Source organism: Halictus rubicundus, chromosome 17 (genome assembly GCF_050948215.1).
Source record: "Halictus rubicundus isolate RS-2024b chromosome 17, iyHalRubi1_principal, whole genome shotgun sequence".
Taxonomy (NCBI): Eukaryota; Metazoa; Arthropoda; class Insecta; order Hymenoptera; family Halictidae; genus Halictus; species Halictus rubicundus.
The window spans coordinates 2,683,559-2,704,748 of NC_135165.1; the positions used below are offsets into that span (position 1 = coordinate 2,683,559).

The following is a 21,190-nucleotide window of genomic DNA, read 5'->3' on the forward strand; positions in this document are numbered from 1 at the left end:
ATTGTAGAAACGAATTTACAATCCACGACCAATTCTGCATCATTCCGTTCCCTTGAGTATTATTTCTCTGGTAGAAGAAATTAAATTAAGAGATTAAATTGCTATCTGCTCTATTTTAGAAACGAGTTTACAATCCACGACCAATTCTGCATCTTTCCGTTCCCTTGAGTATTATTTCTCTGGTAGAAGAAATTAAATTAAGAGATTAAATTGCTATCTGCTCTATTTTAGAAACGAGTTTACAATCCACGACCAATTCTGCATCTTTCCGTTCCCTTGAGTATTATTTCTCTGGTAGAAGAAATTAAATTAAGAGATTAAATTGCTATCTGCTCTATTTTAGAAACGAGTTTACAATCCACGACCAATTCTGCGTCATTCCGTTCCCTTTCTTTGTAAAATACCAAAATATGCTATTCTAAAAGTCTAAGTCTCTCGTAAAGAGGACCACTGGTAAAGAATTGACAAAACGCGAGTTTCCAAAAACAATTCGGCCCCAAGTTCGCGCAACGCTGTCCCGGCAAAAATCGACGTTTGCACAAACTTTCGTCCGACAAACTCGGTCCCATCGAACACCGAAACACGGAAACCTTCTAGTCAAATTTCAATGGGAAACATACCGGAAACCGAGGTGGGATCGGGAAAAACTGGATCGCAGATCCATCAGTCTCGCAAAAGTCTGGCAACGAGGGTCGTTCACGGCGGTGCCGATCGTTCGCGAGGATTTTTCCGGTCGGCGTTTCGAAAGTTGCGCGACGCGTATCGTAAATTCCGGACCGTGTTCGGGAAAGAATCGAGAAGGGGTATCCTCGCGGGCGAGATACTTTGTGAAATGCGCATTTTCATGCACGGTGAAAACTACCCGAGCGAAAACTCGCCCCCGGGTCGGGTCGGGGTAGGGGTCCGATTTTTCGTTTTGCATTTTCGCCGTAACCGTAGCAACAACATGCGAACCGAGCAATTCGAATTTCTGCCCGACGTCGTCGACGACGACGACGCCGACGTCGACGTCGACGGCGGCGGCGGCGGCGAGTTACGTGACGGGGATTCTGGGTTCGATGGCCGTTCGAGGCGGTTTGCGGGGGTGGATAAGAGAGCAGAAAGGGGGATGGAGAACACGGACAAAACAAGACGCGCGCGGGTAACTCGCGACAAGTCAGCGGGATAAACTTTTCCCTCGGTGGCGCCCGAAAACTTGCCACGAACTGGAAGTGTCCGCCGGACTCAGGGTTACCACCCCCTCCTCCCCCGTCAAAGGGGCATGGCTGGCCCGGGGGCGGGGGGCGAGAGAGATGGGAGTCAGTAGGGGCAATACTCTAAACTAAAGTCGATGACTGCCGTTATCCGAAGAACACGATCGACTCCGGTAAGTTCAATTTGTAAACAAGACTCTCAATAATGGAAAATTGTTACACCCCGAAGACTAACTCGCCCGATGCACCCTCTTCTATCACCCCCTAGGCGTGGAAGTGCCTCAAGAAACAAGTGCTACCGAGAATTGTAGATGCGCAAACTTTAGGTGCATAGATGCGTCAGGGAAAACTGTTATGCATGTCGGTTAGGGGAGCACCGGAACTTCGAAAATCGATTTCTTTTTCTTGTTTTCCTGGTGCTTCGAGTCCCATTCTTTGCGAACAACTTTCCAACGAATTGATATCACCGGATAAAAATTAACCGGCGCTCTACATTTTTTGACGTTCCATTCTCAAAACACTTGCTCGACGCTCAACTGTTTCCATGTAAAATGAATGTCCTTATTGACTAGGTTCAGGACCATTGAATCAATTAAATAAAATAGAGAAACCATCGTTACACTAGAATAATTTGCACAGTAAAATCGCTTAGAAAGCATTAGAACTAATTTCCCAAAAATCATGGCAGAACACACGGTGGCTCGTCGACACGATTTCAAGAAGAAACATTGTCACCGACGGCGACAAAATATTGTTGAAAATGCGTGCCCGGTTTGTCAGGGTAAAAATGAAGAAGAGAAGGGGTTGGAAAACGCGATCGGGGTTAGGTTTGCCGGTAGAAGTATTACTGAATTAGCGTCTAATCTCGGCGTGGTTATTTCATGTTCGGCGGGGCTGTCATCGCCGTTGGCATTCCATTAAACTTTCACGGCGTAAAAAATGAATCGCCGTCGGGACAGTTTCTGCAGAAGACACTCGTTAGCGGGCGCGTCCCGGATTCGCGGTAACGTCATCAGGACATAGTATAACAAGGCGGCTATGGGGGCCGACTTTCATGTCCTGTCTGTTCCACCCTTATAGTAGAACGACGGCGTGTGTGCATGGTGGTAGTCGGATTCATCGGGGCCCCCGGTCCCATACCGTTCGTGTTACGCGGCCGTTCACGGTGATTTACACGATCATTAACAATATCGGCCAGAGGAGCGCAAGATTTACACCGTTCTTCCGAGGGAAACTGCTGTCTCTGGACGAGCAGCAGGATTTTACCACTGTCTCGAAGGACGGGCCACAGACGAATATTCCGCCGACCAAACTTTTTACGAGTGGTCTAGCTCGTTATTCTCCAGACCGAAATGGAACGACGCGGCTCGTCGCCGCTTTTTAACCTAGGTTATCGAGCGGCGTTTTTCTTTTTTCTTTTTTTTTTTACTTCTTCTTCTTCTTCTTCTTTCGTTCTACACCAATAAACGATTCATAGCTGACCCCACAGCGTTTATATCTGGGTATAAATCTACCTTTATAGCCGCCTTTCATTTATCCTTAATTGAGATATCGGCGCTCAGGCGAATCTGTAACGCCGACTCCTCGAATTTGAATAGCTCGGCCGAACGTATCCTCCCATCGGATCGCGAGAGAAACGGGGTCATCTTCGACAAATTTATCACTGAAAGTCAACTCTCGGAAGTTGAAACTTTCTTTAACAACTTCATTGTGAGAGCAGAAAAATATTCGGAAATTCTTCTAATGATTCAAATCGAAAACTCTTTCGGTAGTAATTGAAGGACATTGACATATTAGCTCGAATCAAGCAGTATACTAACCGCTGCCATGCTTGAGATGTGCATCCTCGGGGCAAGGGTTGAACAAAGTGTTGAACGAATCGATCAGGCTCCGCTGTGGGAGAATTAATTACAAGTCGTTCTGTCTATTCGAGGGACGGTGATTGGCCTCTTTAACGGAATAATAATTGTAAACAGGATCGGAAATCATGCGTCAAGGATACCGACGAAAGCCGTGACGCGTTGTCTCTCTTTCTCTCTCTCTTCTATCTCTTCTTTCTGGCTCCTCTTTCCATCGGTATTCCTCCCGGAGGATCGCCTCTCGTCCACGGAACGGGCTGATTAACTTTTTAATTGAACCACTGCGCCTGGCAATTATTTGCCGTTCCTCGATCCCTCGTTCGCGTGTTTTACACGTGTGAATACCGTCCGAGTGCGTCTTCCCTTCTTTACATTAATCGGAATCGGTTGATGAACGGTATGGTCTCATCGTGTTTCGCTACCTTTCATTGTTGTTCGATAAACATAGGGTGCGAAGAACATAGTTCGGTTGATTCTCCGAGCGACAAAGGCGCGGCAAGCATTTTTAAAAATTATTGGCCTCTTTAACTAACAGCCGTTTTAATATCTTATTTAGTTAAAATGTTCTTACTCGTGAGATGGGCAAATTAGAAAATTTTGTAAATGCGTATCAATTTGCAGGGGTCAAATTTTTCAGGTATCGTTCCCTAATTTTTCAAGGTGGTCTAAATAGCTAAAAAACATTTTTTAGCGAAGTTCTGTGTTTACTCCGGAGTTCGAGGCTAAATTCCTTCGATTATGCAAATAGAATTGACCAAAGGTTCTAAGGAGAAGCAAACAGACACAATATTTATGTTAATTCGAGAACACGCTCTAACCACCTACACACATTAACATTGCAATTAACACTGGAACTATCAAATGGGTCAAAGTCAACTGTGCGAGCATATTCGCGATAATGATTGCGCGAAATCTCAACGCACTGTTACCGATTTTTACAAAATCTCACGAATTGTTGCTACTCTTCGCGTTTGATACTTCCGGCGTTAATTATTCCCGTTTGTCAGAAGTATACAGCGAGCAGAGTGAATTTTAGTAGCACGACGATGACCTAATATTTTTACGACAAGCTCTCACAGTTAGATTTCTGACACGTTTTCTCTATTTGTTAACGCAAAACTTTCCACTGCCTCGGTATTTGCCTATTCGCGGTCCCGCATACGCGCACATTGTATATGTTCCCGTTGTTTGCATATTAATTCACGAGTCGCTCGCGCCAAGTCAAAACAGGAAAACGATCGTCTTAATGTTAACAAATGATCGTCTCCGATTATCCGGGCTCGATCATCATCGAAAAAAAAACAAATTTTTGACGCAATCCATACATAATCGATTACGTCGAAACTTTCGAGTTTCGGAGGTGATACAAAGACTCGTGTGGTAAATAAAAACATGCGTGTGCCTAAACACATGGGGAAAAATGACGGAATCGATGTTAAATCAGCAAGTTTATACCTGTTTACATCAAGCATAAAAAAAACAATGCAACAAGAAATCTTTTTGTATGTACAAGCACTTCTCGCCGACGATAGAATCGTTTGAAAAATACTCGATAAAAGTAGAGATAGATACGAAAGCACCGTTATCATTTTCTTTGTGCCAATAGCAAAGTAGAATCTCATCCACCACAATTGCTTTCCATTCAACGGCAGATCCGGAGCATAAAGTGATAGGCTCGTCACGTGCGTAAGCAAATAACAAATAACTGAAGAATTGCAATCTTTCAGGGAATAAAATCTCATTCTCCCTTTGATGTTCCAATAAAAATTTACAGGATACCCAGCTGTCATAAGCGAGGCAACCAATGGACCCGTGCTATCTTAACACGTGAAGTGCCAAAAATCAATCCCGGAGATTCTCACAAAATCAGTGTAATGTAATTAATGAAACCGAAATGTATTATAGGGGATGGCTGTCTTAACCCTCCTGAATTCTATAGATCCTAATAAAATTCAGTTTATCAAGATACGTCGCAATACAAAATGATTTTCGAAACCTAGTCAAAAATCACTGTCAATCAGTGTTAACTCGCCGATTATCCAAACTATTCGATCCACCAATACGCTTCTTCAGGTTATCTAATAAATGGCACCGGGCTGTTGCAGACAACGAGTACACTAACGAGCAAAACTGAGTCTACACTATTTGAAGCAACATAACTTTTTAAAAATTAGATCAAACGACTGAAAGTGGAAAAATTGCCATTTTTCACGATTTTCGACGTAAAATCGCACTTTTCATCGTTTATAACTCGTAAACGAGTTAACCAATATCGGTGAAATTTTCAGCACGGATATAATTTATTCGAGCGAATCAAATACATTCTTTAAATGTTCAATACAGGCACAGATAAAAAAGCTAAAAGAACCAACTTTTACTATTTCTTTTGCGTTTCCGACCGATTCAAATTTTTTTCAAAAATTTTTTACACCTCGTCCAATAAACTAATCCTTCAAACTTCTCAGTAAAATTCAAGTCATTTGATCGAATTTTTAAAAAGTTATGTTGCTTCGAATAGTGTAGACTCGGTTTTGCTCGTTAGCGTATGCAATCGAAATAAATCATTTAATTTGAATATTTTCAGAGCGGGGTGAGTGGTCGAAGAATTCGAAAATTGCCAGGATAGCTGAAGGGGGATCGCTATGAAACATGGTCTCGGTTTTTTCGCACGTGGAATCGGCACGGGGCGGCGTGAGGCGACGCGAGGATGGCAAAAACCGAGTTGTCCCGTGACACGTCGCAACAAAACAAAAAAAAAAAAAAAAAAAAAAAGAAAAGGGAAGAAAGGGTGCCGCATAATCGATCGCAAGAAGAGAGCTTTACGTATTTCCCTGTCGTCTGTCGGAGAACAATGAGTCCTGCCACGCGAGCGCGTGGGCAGAAGAGGCGAACGAACGATCCCCATTATTTCGCGAGGGTGGGAACCGTGTGCGAGCGAGCACGGGACCCCGTCCGCGTCCGTGCGAACCTATGCGACTGTGTTCCTCGCTCTCGTATATCCTTTTATACTTTATATACATGCGCGCGTACACAGCGTGTGTACGCTATACCGTTTGCGCGTTCTCCCCGGACCGGTGTGCTCTCCTCTCCATATGGCCCGGGGTATTTCTTTTGCGGCGAAAAATCTTGGATATTTCCCAGGGATGCAACATTAAAAGTGCAATAGCCCGATCCCGATGCGGCCTCGGCGTTCGGTTAACGACCGTCAGAAATGGCCCGCGTCTTGGCGCTCGCCTCTGTCGACTCTGCCCGCCTAATAGTGAAAAAAACCGAAAGAAATGAAAAGAGATACCTCCCCAACCCTCTCCTCTCCAACCCTCCCGCGGGTAATGGACGGGGGCTAATCGTACACGTGTATACTTCTCGTTTCCGGAGCGTGCCGTCGCGCCTTGCTCCCGTTCCACCGGGATCCATCAACCTAGACACTAGACAACGACGCTGCTCGTTCCCCGGAAAACCACATTCTAAGGTTTCCCGAGCTGAAGAAAGAGAGAGAGAGAGAGAGGGTTGTGGCGGCTACTTTGCCCGACGCCTTTTGTACACCCCCCGGGACCGATCCCGACTCGAATGGATCGATGTCGTGTGCTCTCTATGGCTCTACTTGGTCGTCGTTCTCCGAAGAATTATTTTCTCTTTCGATAATGCACTTTCGTTGGCCGGCTAAGCGAATCGTAGGCTCATTGTGCCGACCACGAGTTACGATCCATCGGACCAGCCTTTTGTTGCCAATGATGCGATACGCGGAATTATTTATTTCTTCGCTGGACGACAGACGATGCTTATTCGCCACCACGATCACCCATTTGGCTGTGCCGCGTAATCGAAGGGTTCTGCGACCGGCACGTCTACCGCTTCACCCGTTTAATGTATTTGCTCGTAACAGTAACCTTAACACTAGGTGCTCGGGACCCGTCAAGATGACGGGTTCTAGTATTTTTAATTTAAAATTATTGAGACTCCAAGGTTGCATGCACGAGAAATAATTTAGCAAATTGATTTCTCTTTGGGTATAGATTATTTTTAAAATATTGCTAAAAATGTGGGTAGCACTTGTTTTGGTATTTTTCTAAAGTAATGCAAAATAGTCACTTTTTGTGCTCCGTAAACCTAGTGTTGAGGTTCACTCGACAGAATGACGGGTTCTGGTATTCCGAGTCCACAATCATCGAAATTGCGAAGATGCACGACTGAGAAATGTATTTCTTTGTTGGAAAAGAAATGCCTGGAAATTTGGGTAGACAGTAAATGTAGAATAGGCATGTTTAGTGCCCCGTAAACCTAGTGTTAAACAGTTTTCTCTCTAACTCTAGCTTGTTCAATTGTTCAAAGTGTGGAGTCCCAGCAATTTTTGAGCCGAGGTCTGCAATCCCTTCTTTGATCAAGCCCAGTAAGAGAAAAATACGTATTTTGAGGAAACGATTGATACAGGAAGCTAAACTGGTCAGCTTAGGCTCGCAGGCTAAGGACAGCTTAGGCGAGCAGCCTCGGTAGCCACGCGAGTGTAATTCTGGCGGATCAGTTGTCATCTTACACCGATTCAACTTATGACCCGTAACGCACACCGGATGTAAATATCCTTCGAGGCAGCACATTACTTTCTGCATGTGCATGTTCTACATGCACAGACGCACCGCTAAGACTGGGAACACCGGTAGCACGCAGCCGCAAGCACGCGTCGCGGCCGCTGGAGCACCTCCGACGTTTGCCTCGAGGTCAAAACTCAATCTGACTCCAGACCCGACTCTCTGCTACCAACACGAATAAGTCAACCACCGTGAACAGTCAATTTCTCGCCTGCATGCCGTCTACCGTGGCTGTAACACCGCAACCGATCCCACCCGGAGACTAGTAGATCGTTTTATCCGGACAGGTTGCAGTCGTTATCCTTTCAGGACTCTTCCAATTTATTTATTCACGCCTCTCCGAGCCGGTCTCGACGATAACTTTTGCACCGATATGTTCACCAGTTCTAATATTCCTACGCAGCTTCCGATTTTTATTTTCCATAAAAATTCGCATTACGGTACTTTTACGTCACCGACAGAGCTCGAGAGCTGCGGCAATTTCGCCGGGAAATTTTTTAACCCCGCAGCCTTGACCTCGCACTGCAGCCACCTTCTTTCCGCCTTTTAGACTGCGGTTTCGAAAATGAGTTGAACAACAAGGAAATGGAATTATTTCAGAAATTTAATTAACATGGTAATGTTTGTTTTTTTACTCTAGAGTCTGTTTCAAGACGTAGCGAACGACTGTGAGAGACGCGTTCTCGAAATTTTCGAGAATTTCTGTACCGGTTCGATCTGGTGCCGATTTGTCAATCGATTTGCAAGTTAACGACCGAATCCGTTGGTCGGCTCTCTAACACATTTTCGCTGGACGCCGAGAGATAACGCCGTGTGACATTTACTTTTTCTTCCCGTTATTTGCACTGTTACATAATGTTCATAATTATACTCCGCCTTGTGTCACGCACTCGGTTCCATTCATTACTTATAGACTCCTTGAGCGGCGTGTGTAGGCACACAGGATGCAGAATAAACAATTTTTTTCTCGCACCGCGTACTCCCGTTCTTACGTTTTTAACAGTGGCAAAAAGTTATCAATGGCATTCATCAATGAGTCATTAGCACACGACACGACCGATTCGAAGAAAAACTACGCGGTTTCACGGACGGAAATAACGATGGAAGAAAATAAGGTGGAGCGTAACAATGACGTGACAGAAACGTCACGTTCTACTCACATTCCTCGTATTTTAAATAACGATTAAACACGCGAGAGAAGTGACTGACAATTGTGTAACAGTGTTTACGGGAATGGTGCTGATGAGAGAAAATAGGAATCTAAATCACACGTGACGTAGAAAGGAATATGGTAAACGATATTAATTTAGTGTAGCTGCATCGTGGAGATATGGTCCCCGGGTTTTTCACAGTTTACGGTAACCTAAGCGTCGAGGTGAGGTCGCGGGGCGTTCGCTCAGATCCATAAATAGTCTTTCGAAATCTGTATTTCCCCGATTTAATAAGCCCCTAATTCACTTAGGTGTCACTTAACTGTAAATATCGGGGAGTAGTGTCCCTTAATTTCCGATTAGAGGCTGAGAAACGCTGAGTGGAAAGACTCTCTTCTCTACCGGGCATATTTGGTGGTCTAATAGAAGATCCATTACCTTTATCGTCGTTTCAACCTTCGACTTCGGATAGTCGAGAGCACTCACTGCTTATGCTCCCTACCTGTGGCAGCAGACGCGACGACGACGACGACGACGACGACGACGGCACGGGAGTAATTTTCCCAGAAATCGTCCGGCAATTTCTTATCAGTAATTTGGTCAATTACTTGGCTCGATAATGTGCTGAGTAAAGGCTCTCGTACGCGGGCATTAATACTTCTCCGACTATAGCAGGTGTACGAGCGCCTCCAACTTTATCTAACAGGGGACGTTAAACGCGTAGAAGCGTCTATTGCATGATAGAGGATTCTTCCTTCGTTTTCTTTTCTCTCTCTCCCTCTCTCTCTCTTTCTTTTTCGGTGTTCCCAGAATTCCAAGTATTTGATCTTCCGACCGGCACGTTTCCGAGCTGCTCGTTTGACTCATCTCCAGGTGTGAAGTGGTTTCAATTTGTGTTGCGAAGCCCGTATTGTTCGATTCTTCTTTCCGATCGTGATGTAACCGCCCTTTTTATTTGCTTCGCGTTCCCTTCCCTTCCCTTCCCTTCCCTTCTTTACTTCCATTGAAACCGATGATTTATTAACCGTTCGAGATCGTTAGAGATCCTTGGCCGAGATCCCCGGGCAATTTTCGATCTTTACGCTTTAATTAACACGAAACGTTGATAAGCAGACTGCCGATTTTTGTGCATCGTTTCTACTATGTCTATTCTATATTGATGAATTCACACGAAGAAGAACCTTTCAGATATTATTTTGCACAACGTTGACAAGTCGACACTTCCGAGTAAAATTAGTCTTTCTGAAAATGGCGGAACTCTTTACCAGAAGAGATAAGAATACAAGTTACAGATTTTTATATGGAATTTAGTAGAATTTCCGAAGCTTTCGGTGTTATTTTCGTGTTGAAGAACGAAGATGAATTTTGTTCTCGTCGAATACGGAAATGTTAGACCGTGGCGACACGAACGCTAGGATTCCGCTGATTCGGAGGAATCGAGGGAAAAAGTTTGAACGCTGCACGTTGGCATCGAAGCCGTTTGACGAAGCCTTGCCCGTCCGAGTATTCGATATCAATCCGTGACACGAGGCGGATAATATCGTTACTACGACCTTGCTTTCCTGATTGGATTGCCCTCGTACTTGTACCGATATTGCCTTCCGTTCAACATCCACATTCTGTACCCAAGTGCGAGTCGAACGAACAATCCGTGCCAAAATACTCGCGGCATTCCTGCCTTCGCTGCATTCACAAACCGACAAATCAGATAGCCAATCGAACCGAACAATGGGGCACGGTCTCGATACATGTTTAAAAATTTTTAAAACAGTTGTCCTCTGCTAGGAGAGCTGCGAAAATTTGCATCAAATTTTCGGCAAATCCGTCGCAATTCCTTCGCGATATCGTTTCGATATCGGCAAAATTTGACACACGACGCGGCGGCTTTCATTTTCTATACACTGGCGGATTAAATTGTCAATCTCCGTGCAAGATAAAAAAAAAAAAAATACAGAAATTCTTCCTGCAACTTCGCAAATTTTAACGAGATAACGACATTTTTAAATCTTTCCCAATGCTCTATATTTCCGCTAGTGATTTTCAGTTATTAAATCACGACTTCCAGGCGCAGAATTGAATTAAAATTTAACTTCGATATAGATCGTCGCCTCGAGAAAAGATAGCAATCGTTGGTCTCGATCGAGGAGAAGTTGAATTGATTGATTTCTCAAGTGTCCCGATACACATTTTTCTGTTTAATCTAGCAGACGGAGGATGCGCCGGTCGGGATAGTAGCGGGAACGTGCAAGGTTCAAATCGATGACGCGCGCGCGCGCGGATAGTTGATCGAAGTGCATTATCGATCGGTACAACCGGATTCGTGCCCACTAAAATCTTTCTTGTGTTCGCTTGTTTATTCATATTAGCACACCGAGACGTTCGAAATATTGACGCGCGTTCGCGGCGTAGGCAGAGGTTCTTCGGGTTCGTCGCGTCATTTTCACGGAACGCTCGTGACGGCCGGGATCTTTTGAAATGCAAAAAAAAATACCATGAAAATTACGACGGCAGCATCGCCGCGGCCGAGATCTATAGTTCGGTGACGTTCGATCCTATGCGTTTCGGTCGCGGGAGATTGTTGTACGAAAAAAACTGAAAACGGAAGAACAATTCGGAGCGAATGCGATTGTCCGCGGCGATAGCGATGGAAGAGGTGGAAACTGATACTGCGTTATCTGAACATGTGTTCGGTATGTATAAAAATAATATTTGACCGCGCGTCACTATGAAACGTAGCGAATCCCACGAAACTCGCCAGAGATAGTTGCTTTATCGTAAGGTATTCCGATAGTTGAACATGATCTAGCTGGAAAATCGACTGACCTCGAATTCCGTGCAGATAAATTTTAAGACTCAAAATAAAGAAAAATCATCATGTGCTGGACGACGTCGGAAAGCTGTCGATGATGGTTCGTTCTGGTTTTAGATGAAATTTGCTTGAAGATCGGCGGTCTAGCCGGTGAGAGAGAAAAGCAATTATTCCGATCTGATTCGTCATCGGGAAGAAAGAGACTCGGTGCACCAATTGATCAGAGCGTCGTTCGTGTTTAAGGGAACAGAAGAGAAGAGAGATAGAGGGACGCGACGGACACGATAAAACGAGTCGGCGACGAAAGTAGAACAGAGGGACGAGAGCGTGGGAGCGAGACGAACAGAGAGCGGTCGTTGCTTAATCGAACGGGGCTCATCCAGAAAGCATTTTAATTGCGCGTTTCACTTATCTAAAATATGTCGGCTTATCGTCGACGTATCGTCTGATTTTCCAACTGACAATCCATCGCTTTCGATAACCACCAAAGTGACGGAATCCTATCGGCGAGCGTTCTCGCATCCGTGGACGATCTCTCGCTGTCCGTCGGTCACGTGAAACGTAAATCCATGTTTGGCCATCTTCGAACGAGCCGATCGCGCTTGCCGATCGAACCCGGTCCCGTCGATTTCGAGAAATCGCCAACTCGAAAGCGAACGCGAAAAGTTCGACGATTTATTTATAGGACGCGATCTATAAATAAACGGCCGCCTATCGCGATCGACAGCTCACTGTATCACCTGACAGTCCGCGTTGTCAACGAGCGACAGTAAGATGAGACAATGACTTCAAGAGAAACACGAGCGGTGTCGTCCACGTTCCCTCTCGAATAATTTTATTTCTCGCCCGTTCCTGTCAGATTTGATCGATCTTCTCGAATCGATTCCCTGTTGCGTCCACATCAGCCGATCCATTCCGCGAACGCGGCGAAATCCAATTTACAAAAATCATGCTCCGAGAAAAGCGTAACGACACCCGGCGGCGAAAATCGAGGAGAGTCGCATTGTCGTTCGCGGCACCGTGAAAATGCAGCGCGCTGCCGCTTGTCCAATCATTTTTCACCGGGGTCAAAACAGCATTCAGCCAACGGGCGAAGTATTGCGAGAGAGAGAGAGACCGGTGCACACACGACGATCATGCTATCAGCAAGTTTCATTCAATCGGTCCGCGCGCAGAACGCTTCCAAGAAGCACGGAATCGCTCATAAAACGTCGAATACAGCGCCGCGAATTCCTGTTTTACATAACGTGATTTCCTCTCGGCGCGGCGAGAGCGCACGCGTGTGTGCCAACAAACATTAATATCACATTAAACGTTTCTTTCGCGCGCACTTTGTTGAGCGTGTCTGCCTAACGTTTCACCCCTGCCAGCTTTCAGTATACCGTTAGCCAAGCGTAACGCAACTCGACCGACTTTTGCTCTTAAACGATCGCAAACGCCATTTTTTTCTCTCTGCACTCCGTCCAGAGGATTTTCTATTATTTCTCCCCGTGCAAGTTGAGACTGTTCAAGCATTTCCACTGGATTCGGAAAAGAGAGCGCCGCGTGTTCCAGGTTTGTCGAGATTTCCACGGCCCAGAGTTTACAGGTTAACCGAGTTGAAAATCTTTGTAGATAATTTTAGATTTTCCTCACACTGAAAGTTCCATTTCTGGACATTTCACCGCCCCCGATCGGCTCGCGGACGCGACGATAAGAGAAGTGAAGTTTCGAGCAAACGGTCCTCCCACAGTTACGCATGCTGGGACACTTACATTTGGTTCCGCGTTGGGCGATGTGGATGGGCAAGATCGTAAAAGGAGCGCGTAATCCGAAGCGGACGTCATCCCAGTATTCGTATGCGAGAACCTTTGTCAGCCGGATAGTCAAGATCATTCACCACCGGTCACTCGCGACCACTACCACCACCACCACCAGCAACAACATCAAACGAACAACAGCAGCAACAACACCTCGAACAACACTATGATCGACCGAGGCGCGAGTCGATCGACTCTGGAACCAAATCGAACAAGCACGTGTCGGCGCACGAGCCGCGCGGGCGTAACGATCGTTCAGGTGTCCGAGTACCTTGGCGGAGAAGCCGAGATCGTCCGTCTACCCCTTCGAATCATCTTCGGCGTCTCGAAGAGATAACCGGCCGCGAGAACACCCCTCGAAATAGGAAAAAAAAAAGGAACGATCCTCCGGGAAAAATTGAATAAACAACACTCACGTGCTTAAAGTGAGACGCATCCAGGCGCGTTGCGTCAGCAGCGTCGACGCATTGCGTCGGGCTGGCCTTCTGGAGCTACTTTCAAAATCCTTGCATCCAGAGACGGGACTCCTTTCCACCGAACGATGCGTGTATACGCGTATGTGTGTACGCGTGTGCCGTTGCGATGTCGATGATCGATAAATTTCGCACGATGGCCTCCTCTCTTGTCGCGCGCGCGCGCGCCGGTCTCACTCGATTTTCCGCACTGTTACACGACAGAGAAAAGAAGAACAGTGTTTCCTCGACCCACCGGTTCGATCGAACGAACCAAAACAACGGTGTAGAAACGGCGATCCTCGAAAGATCTATCGTTTACACGTCACATATCCTTGCGGGTCGCACTGCGGTCGGATTCACTGAAACGGTACGACGATGACGACGACGACGGCCGATCGTCCGTGGATCGTGGATCGATTCGCGCACTGTACCGCGAGCACCGTGGATCACGCGCAGGATCGCCCAGGGACCCGTCAACGGGCTCGTCGCTCGCATCGGGCGCTTCCGGTTCAACCCCCGGGGGAAAAGCTCACTGTTGACGGGGATGATCAAAAGCGTGACGCGGGATGATCGACGCCGAGGACATGGGGGCGGTTAGAGCGCAGGTGAACACCGCGTGCACTTGGACCAGCGCCAGAAGCGTCGTGACGAGGTGGCGTCGCCGGGGGATCGTTGGCGCCCATCCAAAGTGGCGTGTCAACGGGGGCTGAAGGAAACACACGGGGAGAGAGCAAAAAAATGGGGAGAAGGAGAGAGAGAGAGAGAGACAGAGAAAAATAGAGAGACAGAGAGAGAAAGGAGCTTTCGTTCGGACGAGGTGAGAAAGACACCCTTTTTCGTGATGCAACCTGCACCCGTCGCGGCACTTGTTTTTTTTTTCCACCAACAACCCGGACAAGAAACACACGGGGGTGGCCCCCGACGATTCGATTCTCCCCACAGGGAAGATCGGACGATTTACGAGCGAACGACCGAGCGTCGATGGCTTGTGTCACACTGTACGAGCACGACGGAAACGCAGCGACGACTGCAGCGCGGCATAACAACACAACCGTACCACGCGAAGTGCTACGATATACAACCGCCTCTGGTTGCGAGACTTCGGACACGCTCGAAGCCGTGCGGTCCCACTAGTGCTCGCTGCTCGCTTACCTGGTCGCTGCCCTGCTGCCGTTGCTCGCCTAGACCGTACCCCCACCCCTCTCTCCTGCCACCCCTCCACTCTCGCACGCACACGAGCTTGCCCCTCCAGAGAGGCTTTACCCCCCTCCCCTTAACCGACACGCTACTCCCCTTTCACTTCTTTCTAGCTGTTACCCCTTTTTCGAACGGTGTCTTGCCTGCCTGCCTGCCTGCCTGCCCTGCCTGCATGCCTGCCTGCATGCCTGATTGCTACACGCTCAACACTCACCCCTCTACCATACTCCGGGGGTGCACCCGGCTTCCTACCCCACCGATCTCTCTGCAGGCCAAGGTGAGCGACACAGAGGCTGCGATCCGCAGATAGTTTGCGGATCTGTTGGACGCTTCCCTAAAGGGTGAGTACTGCAGGGGTTTGTTTTTACCGAGCCCGTAAAAATTACGGATTTAGGACTTTTTCTGTTTCAATTCACAAAGTTATATTCTCATTTATTTAAATTGTACGCAAGCTGATACGGCAATTCCGAATTTTTCGTTTCAAAATAACTAAAAATTATTGAAATTACTGGAACACGAAAGATTGCTTGAAATTTCATTGCATTATTACAGTGCACTTGCAGTGCAGTTCTTATGTATCAACAGCATTTCTAAAAGAAAACTTTCGTCATGTATCTACTGTATCTGTTCCTCGAAGCGTAATAGTATTTTTAAAAGAGGAGAAAAATTCTATATTGTTTGCAAATAGACCACACATTTTTATAAGTAGACTGCTCGTTTTGGCAATTCCGAATTTTTCGTTTCAAAATAACTAAAAATTATTGAAATTACTGGAACACGAAAGATTGCTTTAAATTTCATTGCATTATTACAGTGCACTTGCAGTGCAGTTCTTATGTATCAACAGCATTTCTAAAAGAAAACTTTCGTCATGTATCTACTGTATCTGTTCTTCGAAGCGTAATAGTATTTTTAAAAGAGGAGAAAAATTCTATATTGTTTGCAAATAGACCACACATTTTTATAAGTAGACTGCTCGTTTTGGCAATTCCGAATTTTTCGTTTCAAAATAACTAAAAATTATTGAAATTACTGGAACACGAAAGATTGCTTGAAATTTCATTGCATTATTACAGTGCACTTGCAGTGCAGTTCTTATGTATCAACAGCATTTCTAAAAGAAAACTTTCGTCATGTATCTACTGTATCTGTTCTTCGAAGCTTAATACTATTTTGAAAAGAGGAGAAAAATTCTATATTGTTTGCAAATAGACCACACATTTTTATAAGTAGACTGCTCGTTTTGCATTATAACACTCGGTGAAACAACAGGGTGAAAACGAAACCGTGGATGCGTTAAAAAAGTTTAACACTAGCATTAGTCGCAATGACTAATTTGATATTCTTTCGATCTTTATTGTAAATCTGCTTTCGTGAGCTATTGAAATTATGGGAGTAGAAATACAATATTCAGTATTCAGTATTATTTCAGTAAATTTTTATTTCGCGGGTAAAGATTCGCAGTCTACTTGTAAACGATCCGGAATAATCAATGACGCGCGCGCGCGTCAAGAGAAATGTTTTGGACGTCGACGAAAGAGGACGCGCGGCATTCTGTATTCTCGGATGTTTTCCTTTCTTTCTCTTCGTTCCGTCGATATTTATGATTTTTTTTTTATTTTACACCGAGAATGACGGTCTCGCGATATAAATTACGGTACACACCTATAGACGACTGTCTTCTTCTCCGTATTCGCCCGGCCATGCCGAGGATGACGCGTCGCGAGTCGCGACGTTACGCAATTGCAACCAGTCGAGGTTTGTTTTCATAAGAAAGTCAACGGCACGATTATTTTAATATATCTCGATAAACGTTGAAATCGAGCCGGCGGGCGCGTTCCGTTTCGGCGATTCGACGCGGAATCGAGAAAAAGCGAGGGAAACCTACACTAAGCTCGAACAATCATCACAGACTATGCCTATATTATATTACATTATTACACAATTTCTTTTATACCGATTGTTTAGAAGATTAAACACCGCGGTGGGTAGGACAGGCCGCGTATATTTCTTAGAAGAAAAAACTAAAACGAGAAATACTGAAAAATACGTTGTACACATTAAGAAAAGTCGTAAAAATAAATAGTACGCAGAGAAGATCAATTTGCCTGATACTATTTACAACCGAGCATCGACGCTCCACAATTAATTACACGCGGTCGAACTGTTTTTTTTTTTTGCCTATAGAAAACCGTAGAAAAATCGTAGAAAAGAAAAACTAAAACGAGAAATACTGAAAAATACGTTGCGCACATTAAGAAAAGTCGTAAAAATAAATAGTACGCAGAGAAGGTCAATTTGCCTGATACTATTTACAACCGAGCATCGACGCTCCACAATTAATTACACGCGGTCGAACTGTTTTTTTTTTTGCCTATAGAAAACCGTAGAAAAATCGTAGAAAAAATAATAAAACGAGAAATACTGAAAAATACGTTGTACACATTAAGAAAAGTCGTAAAAATAAATAATTCGCAGAGAAGGTCGATTTGCCTGGAACTACTTACAACCGAGCATCGACGCTCCACAATTAATTACACGCGGTCGAACTGTTTTTCTTTTTGCCTATAGAAAATCGTAGACCGATGAACGACAATATAAACATTGATTCGGCTCGGCTCGTCGAGAGAATGAAAACGCGTACGATCGTCGACCCAACCTCGCGCGATAATGAAATTATCAATCGAACCGCTGAATTCGAGCTCGGTGCGTGCGTACAGCAGACAGTCTCCCAGAATGCAGTCGGATTACGGTGCAGTCTGTCGCTGCGTCGCCAGTGGTGGAGAATTACATTGTGCGAGCGACCGCGGGGGGGGGGGCATATCGCATACGTTTTACGCGAGATTATCGTCGACGGTTGTGTCCACAGGTCGCGCATAAACCTATTTCGCTGAGAAAAACGATTTTCTCATTTTTCTAATGTGCTAGAGCCAAGTCGCGTATCCCGTTTATTCAAAGGAAATACGATAACCGGTGCTCCAGATAGCACCGATGACACGCACAGTCCAACGACTCGCCGAGCTCTGTGCTCGAACCAAATTTCGAGCCCGCATACCCACGGTTTCGATAAATATCGATAACACCGTAATCGATTAGACGAGTCGCCGATAAAACGCTTAATTCAATTAACAATCTCTAAACAGGACCTGGCATCGAGTGTGCCTCGAGCATGTGGCCCGGGCATTCTAATTTCGTATCGACGTTTCCGAAAATTCTGTGCCATTCCCTCTGTGTACAGATAACGGCACTTTTGTCGATACTGTTTATCTCTGCGCGAAACAACTGTTCATTTAAATTGGTAACTTCTCTAAATCGTGGCACCCATTAAAATTGGCACACCGTGAAAAATATTCAGCAATTTAATTGAATGACTAGACGACTGCGGATTTTATGCATTTGTGAGAAAAATGGGTTTAGAACTGTGAAAATATGAAAAGAATTTAAAAATAGATTACTAGGTCGCCCCAGTTGGTTGCCTGATAAATCACGTATCGTGTATGATTTATTTTAAATTGAATTATTTGTTTACAGGCGACAGTATTTGCAAACTTTCCGGGGACCTGTTGCCAGGGTACAAAATTCTTCCGATTGTCGGGGGCTGAAGGTTGAAATTGGTTTTGGGGAAACTGGCGGCCAGGTATTTTCGCCGAGACTGATAAGCGGGGGTCCAGCCGCATTGTTCGATGATTTACGCCCGTTAGGTTTCAGGTACATCAACCAGGTACTGTGTTCGTGAGTGTCCGCCGCTCTGGGTGCCGGTACTTGTCACCATTGAAAATTAAGTGCCAATCCCAAATCACCCTCGGTCCTCGAGCTAGGTCGGGTCTTCGAACCGTATCTCACCCGTCCCGATTTTCTGTCTTCGGCATTAAACTAACTGCTTGTTCTACCCTGGCCCCCGGCAAACCCGGGAAACGGTGTAACGTGTCGTTAGGTAGCTTGACACCAGCGGAGAAGATAGCGAGATAAAGATCCATGTCCGGTAATGACCGAACGCCACCGATCTCGACAGAAACTCCCAAGGTTCGCCGAGGCCATTCCGAGAGCTAACGAAGATTCTCCGTAATCTTTCTAATTAGTACGATCGATTCGATGAGCTGCGACCGTCCCGCGGCGCCTCGGTTCCTCGAGACTGCGAGAGGATACGATTTCACGCAACAAAGGAGCCTACACAATGCCAATAGCACGCGAGGTGTCAAACTCTCTCGGGGCAACGCCCCTAAAAAAACTAGAAATTGTACCGCTTTACGAAAATAAGATTATTTAGATTTCCGCGTGATTTAGTTGTTGAATCAAGGAAGGTATCTTTGCAATTTCGATAATCGTGAGATAAAAATCCGACTTTATCTTTACCTTTGTGGAAAGTTATTTCAAATGTACCTTCGTGTCAACATTATCGGGAGAAAAGACGCGAAGAAGTATTAAAACGATTCTTTCTTGTACCACGTATTTCGTAAACACCCGAGACGTCTAGACTCCACTTTCGATTTTCATTATCGATCGCAGAATTTTTTCGTTATCACAAACGGAAGGAATACTTGACGATACATGTCGCATTACACTGGTAACACGGATTATCAACAGGTCTCTTCGTATCTTGTGACCTTCAATAACAAGTAGTCGGTTATTATGTCAAAGAAAGGCGGACGAGGTAGTTTCGCTAGTTGAAAGCGTAATCTAGAACAATGAACCGTTGCTATCATCAATTTTGCTGTGTGTTCTCGTCTCGGGCAAAAGTGAATTGAAAAATATCGTGAAATTTGGTATTTTTGCGGGACGATAATGTTGATTGAATAACTGCAGGTGCAGGACGGACGAAAGATTCTGGCCTAATGAATCGACTAAAGACTTCTTAAGCGATTTTCTGAGATCCGGGCCACGTTGCAAGTGAGTTATTGGTAAGATGCGTTTCAAAGACGAGAAGATACTGTTGCGACAAGTTTGTGTCAGGACCCCTATTTGTTACAACGTCAACAGGTAACAGATCGCAGCGAATGCATCAGTCAGTCACTTTCGTTGCGACTTACCTGCTCGGAAACTCGTCCTCGTGTTTCGAGTGCTTCGACAAGGCCCCGTAGCTTCCGGGCAAATTTTTATGCAAATTCTAATTTTTCTACGTCGCGTTCTGAAGCTCGAAACGAAAAACAAAATTTTGTTGTGCTCAGCCACGGGATCTTGTAAGGAATAAAAATATTTCCGACCGTCCCTCATAATCTAACATTTAAAAAATTTTCTAAATAAAGATTCCAACAATTTAACAACAAAACGTTCCCGATGTTCGATATTCAATTTAAGAGACTAACGGCGATTTAAAATTCGAACGGTGCCAAAACTATTATATCTCCGCGAGGAGCCTTGAAGAATGATTAAAATATTCGCACGAACAAAAAAAAAACATATATGGACTCTATAATTACGTATCTTACGGATATTTTAATATTCCAAGAAAAAATATACGATCATTAATTATAGACTGCCGTAGTAAATAAATGATTTACCTGCACCTTCTTTTTTGGAGTGTGCAACTTTGATTGGACAGGTAAACCGGCCGGAACAGTCGAATGTGGGAACATCGAAAACGGATTGTCTCGTGTAAATTATCCCGCGATACATGCGCTCATCGTTCATGCGAAAAGATCCTGCAGCGAGTCCATCGATTACTGTTAATGCATTTCATCAATTTGGATGTGCATAAAGATTTCGCAAAATTAGAATAAATACATTCTCGTTGTTCTTATGAAGCAGTACAAATTAGGCACGTTTTCATAAGATTGATATGAAACAAAAAATGGTAACTGCGCGAGGAAAAATATTCGTCGAGCTTTGAAGAGAGAGGTTTTCTGAAGATTGTCGAAAGTCAGAGTTCTAAATTAGCGAAAATAATTTCGCAGGTGGATCCATGGTGTGGAATAGTATGCATGCGTCATAGGGGATCTCTTTCGAGTGACGTGGCTTGGCCGAGGCCGGTACCGATCATGAGCCCTGTGTGGCATAGCGGCATAGTCTGGCCAGACCGCATTTAATCAGTTTGCGGTCGCGGTCCGCTCTCTTATATCCTTTTAATACCTTTTCTTCTCTCCTCTCATTCTTTGCTCTCGCGCGACACCGCGACGCGACGTAACTCAACTCCCTCGCATAAGCTCG

At 45.1% G+C, this 21,190-nt stretch overlaps 1 protein-coding gene across 4 annotated transcripts in view; it reads right to left on the reverse strand.

Moving 5' to 3' along the window:
- LOC143362702 (fibroblast growth factor 17) overlaps positions 1-21,190 on the reverse strand; it is a 117,539-nt gene that overhangs the window by 47,830 nt on the left and 48,519 nt on the right. The window contains exon 1 of one of the 4 annotated variants that reach the window (XM_076803089.1): positions 13,811-14,091. The exons of 1 other annotated variant lie outside the window; for it this stretch is intronic. In XM_076803089.1, coding sequence (XP_076659204.1) covers positions 13,811-13,830 — 20 coding nt within the window. In that variant the 5' untranslated portion in view covers positions 13,831-14,091. Of the gene's footprint in view, positions 1-13,349; positions 13,477-13,810; positions 14,092-21,190 lie in introns of those variants that run through there. 2 more of the 4 variants (XM_076803093.1, XM_076803092.1) reach the window with 2 other exon arrangements.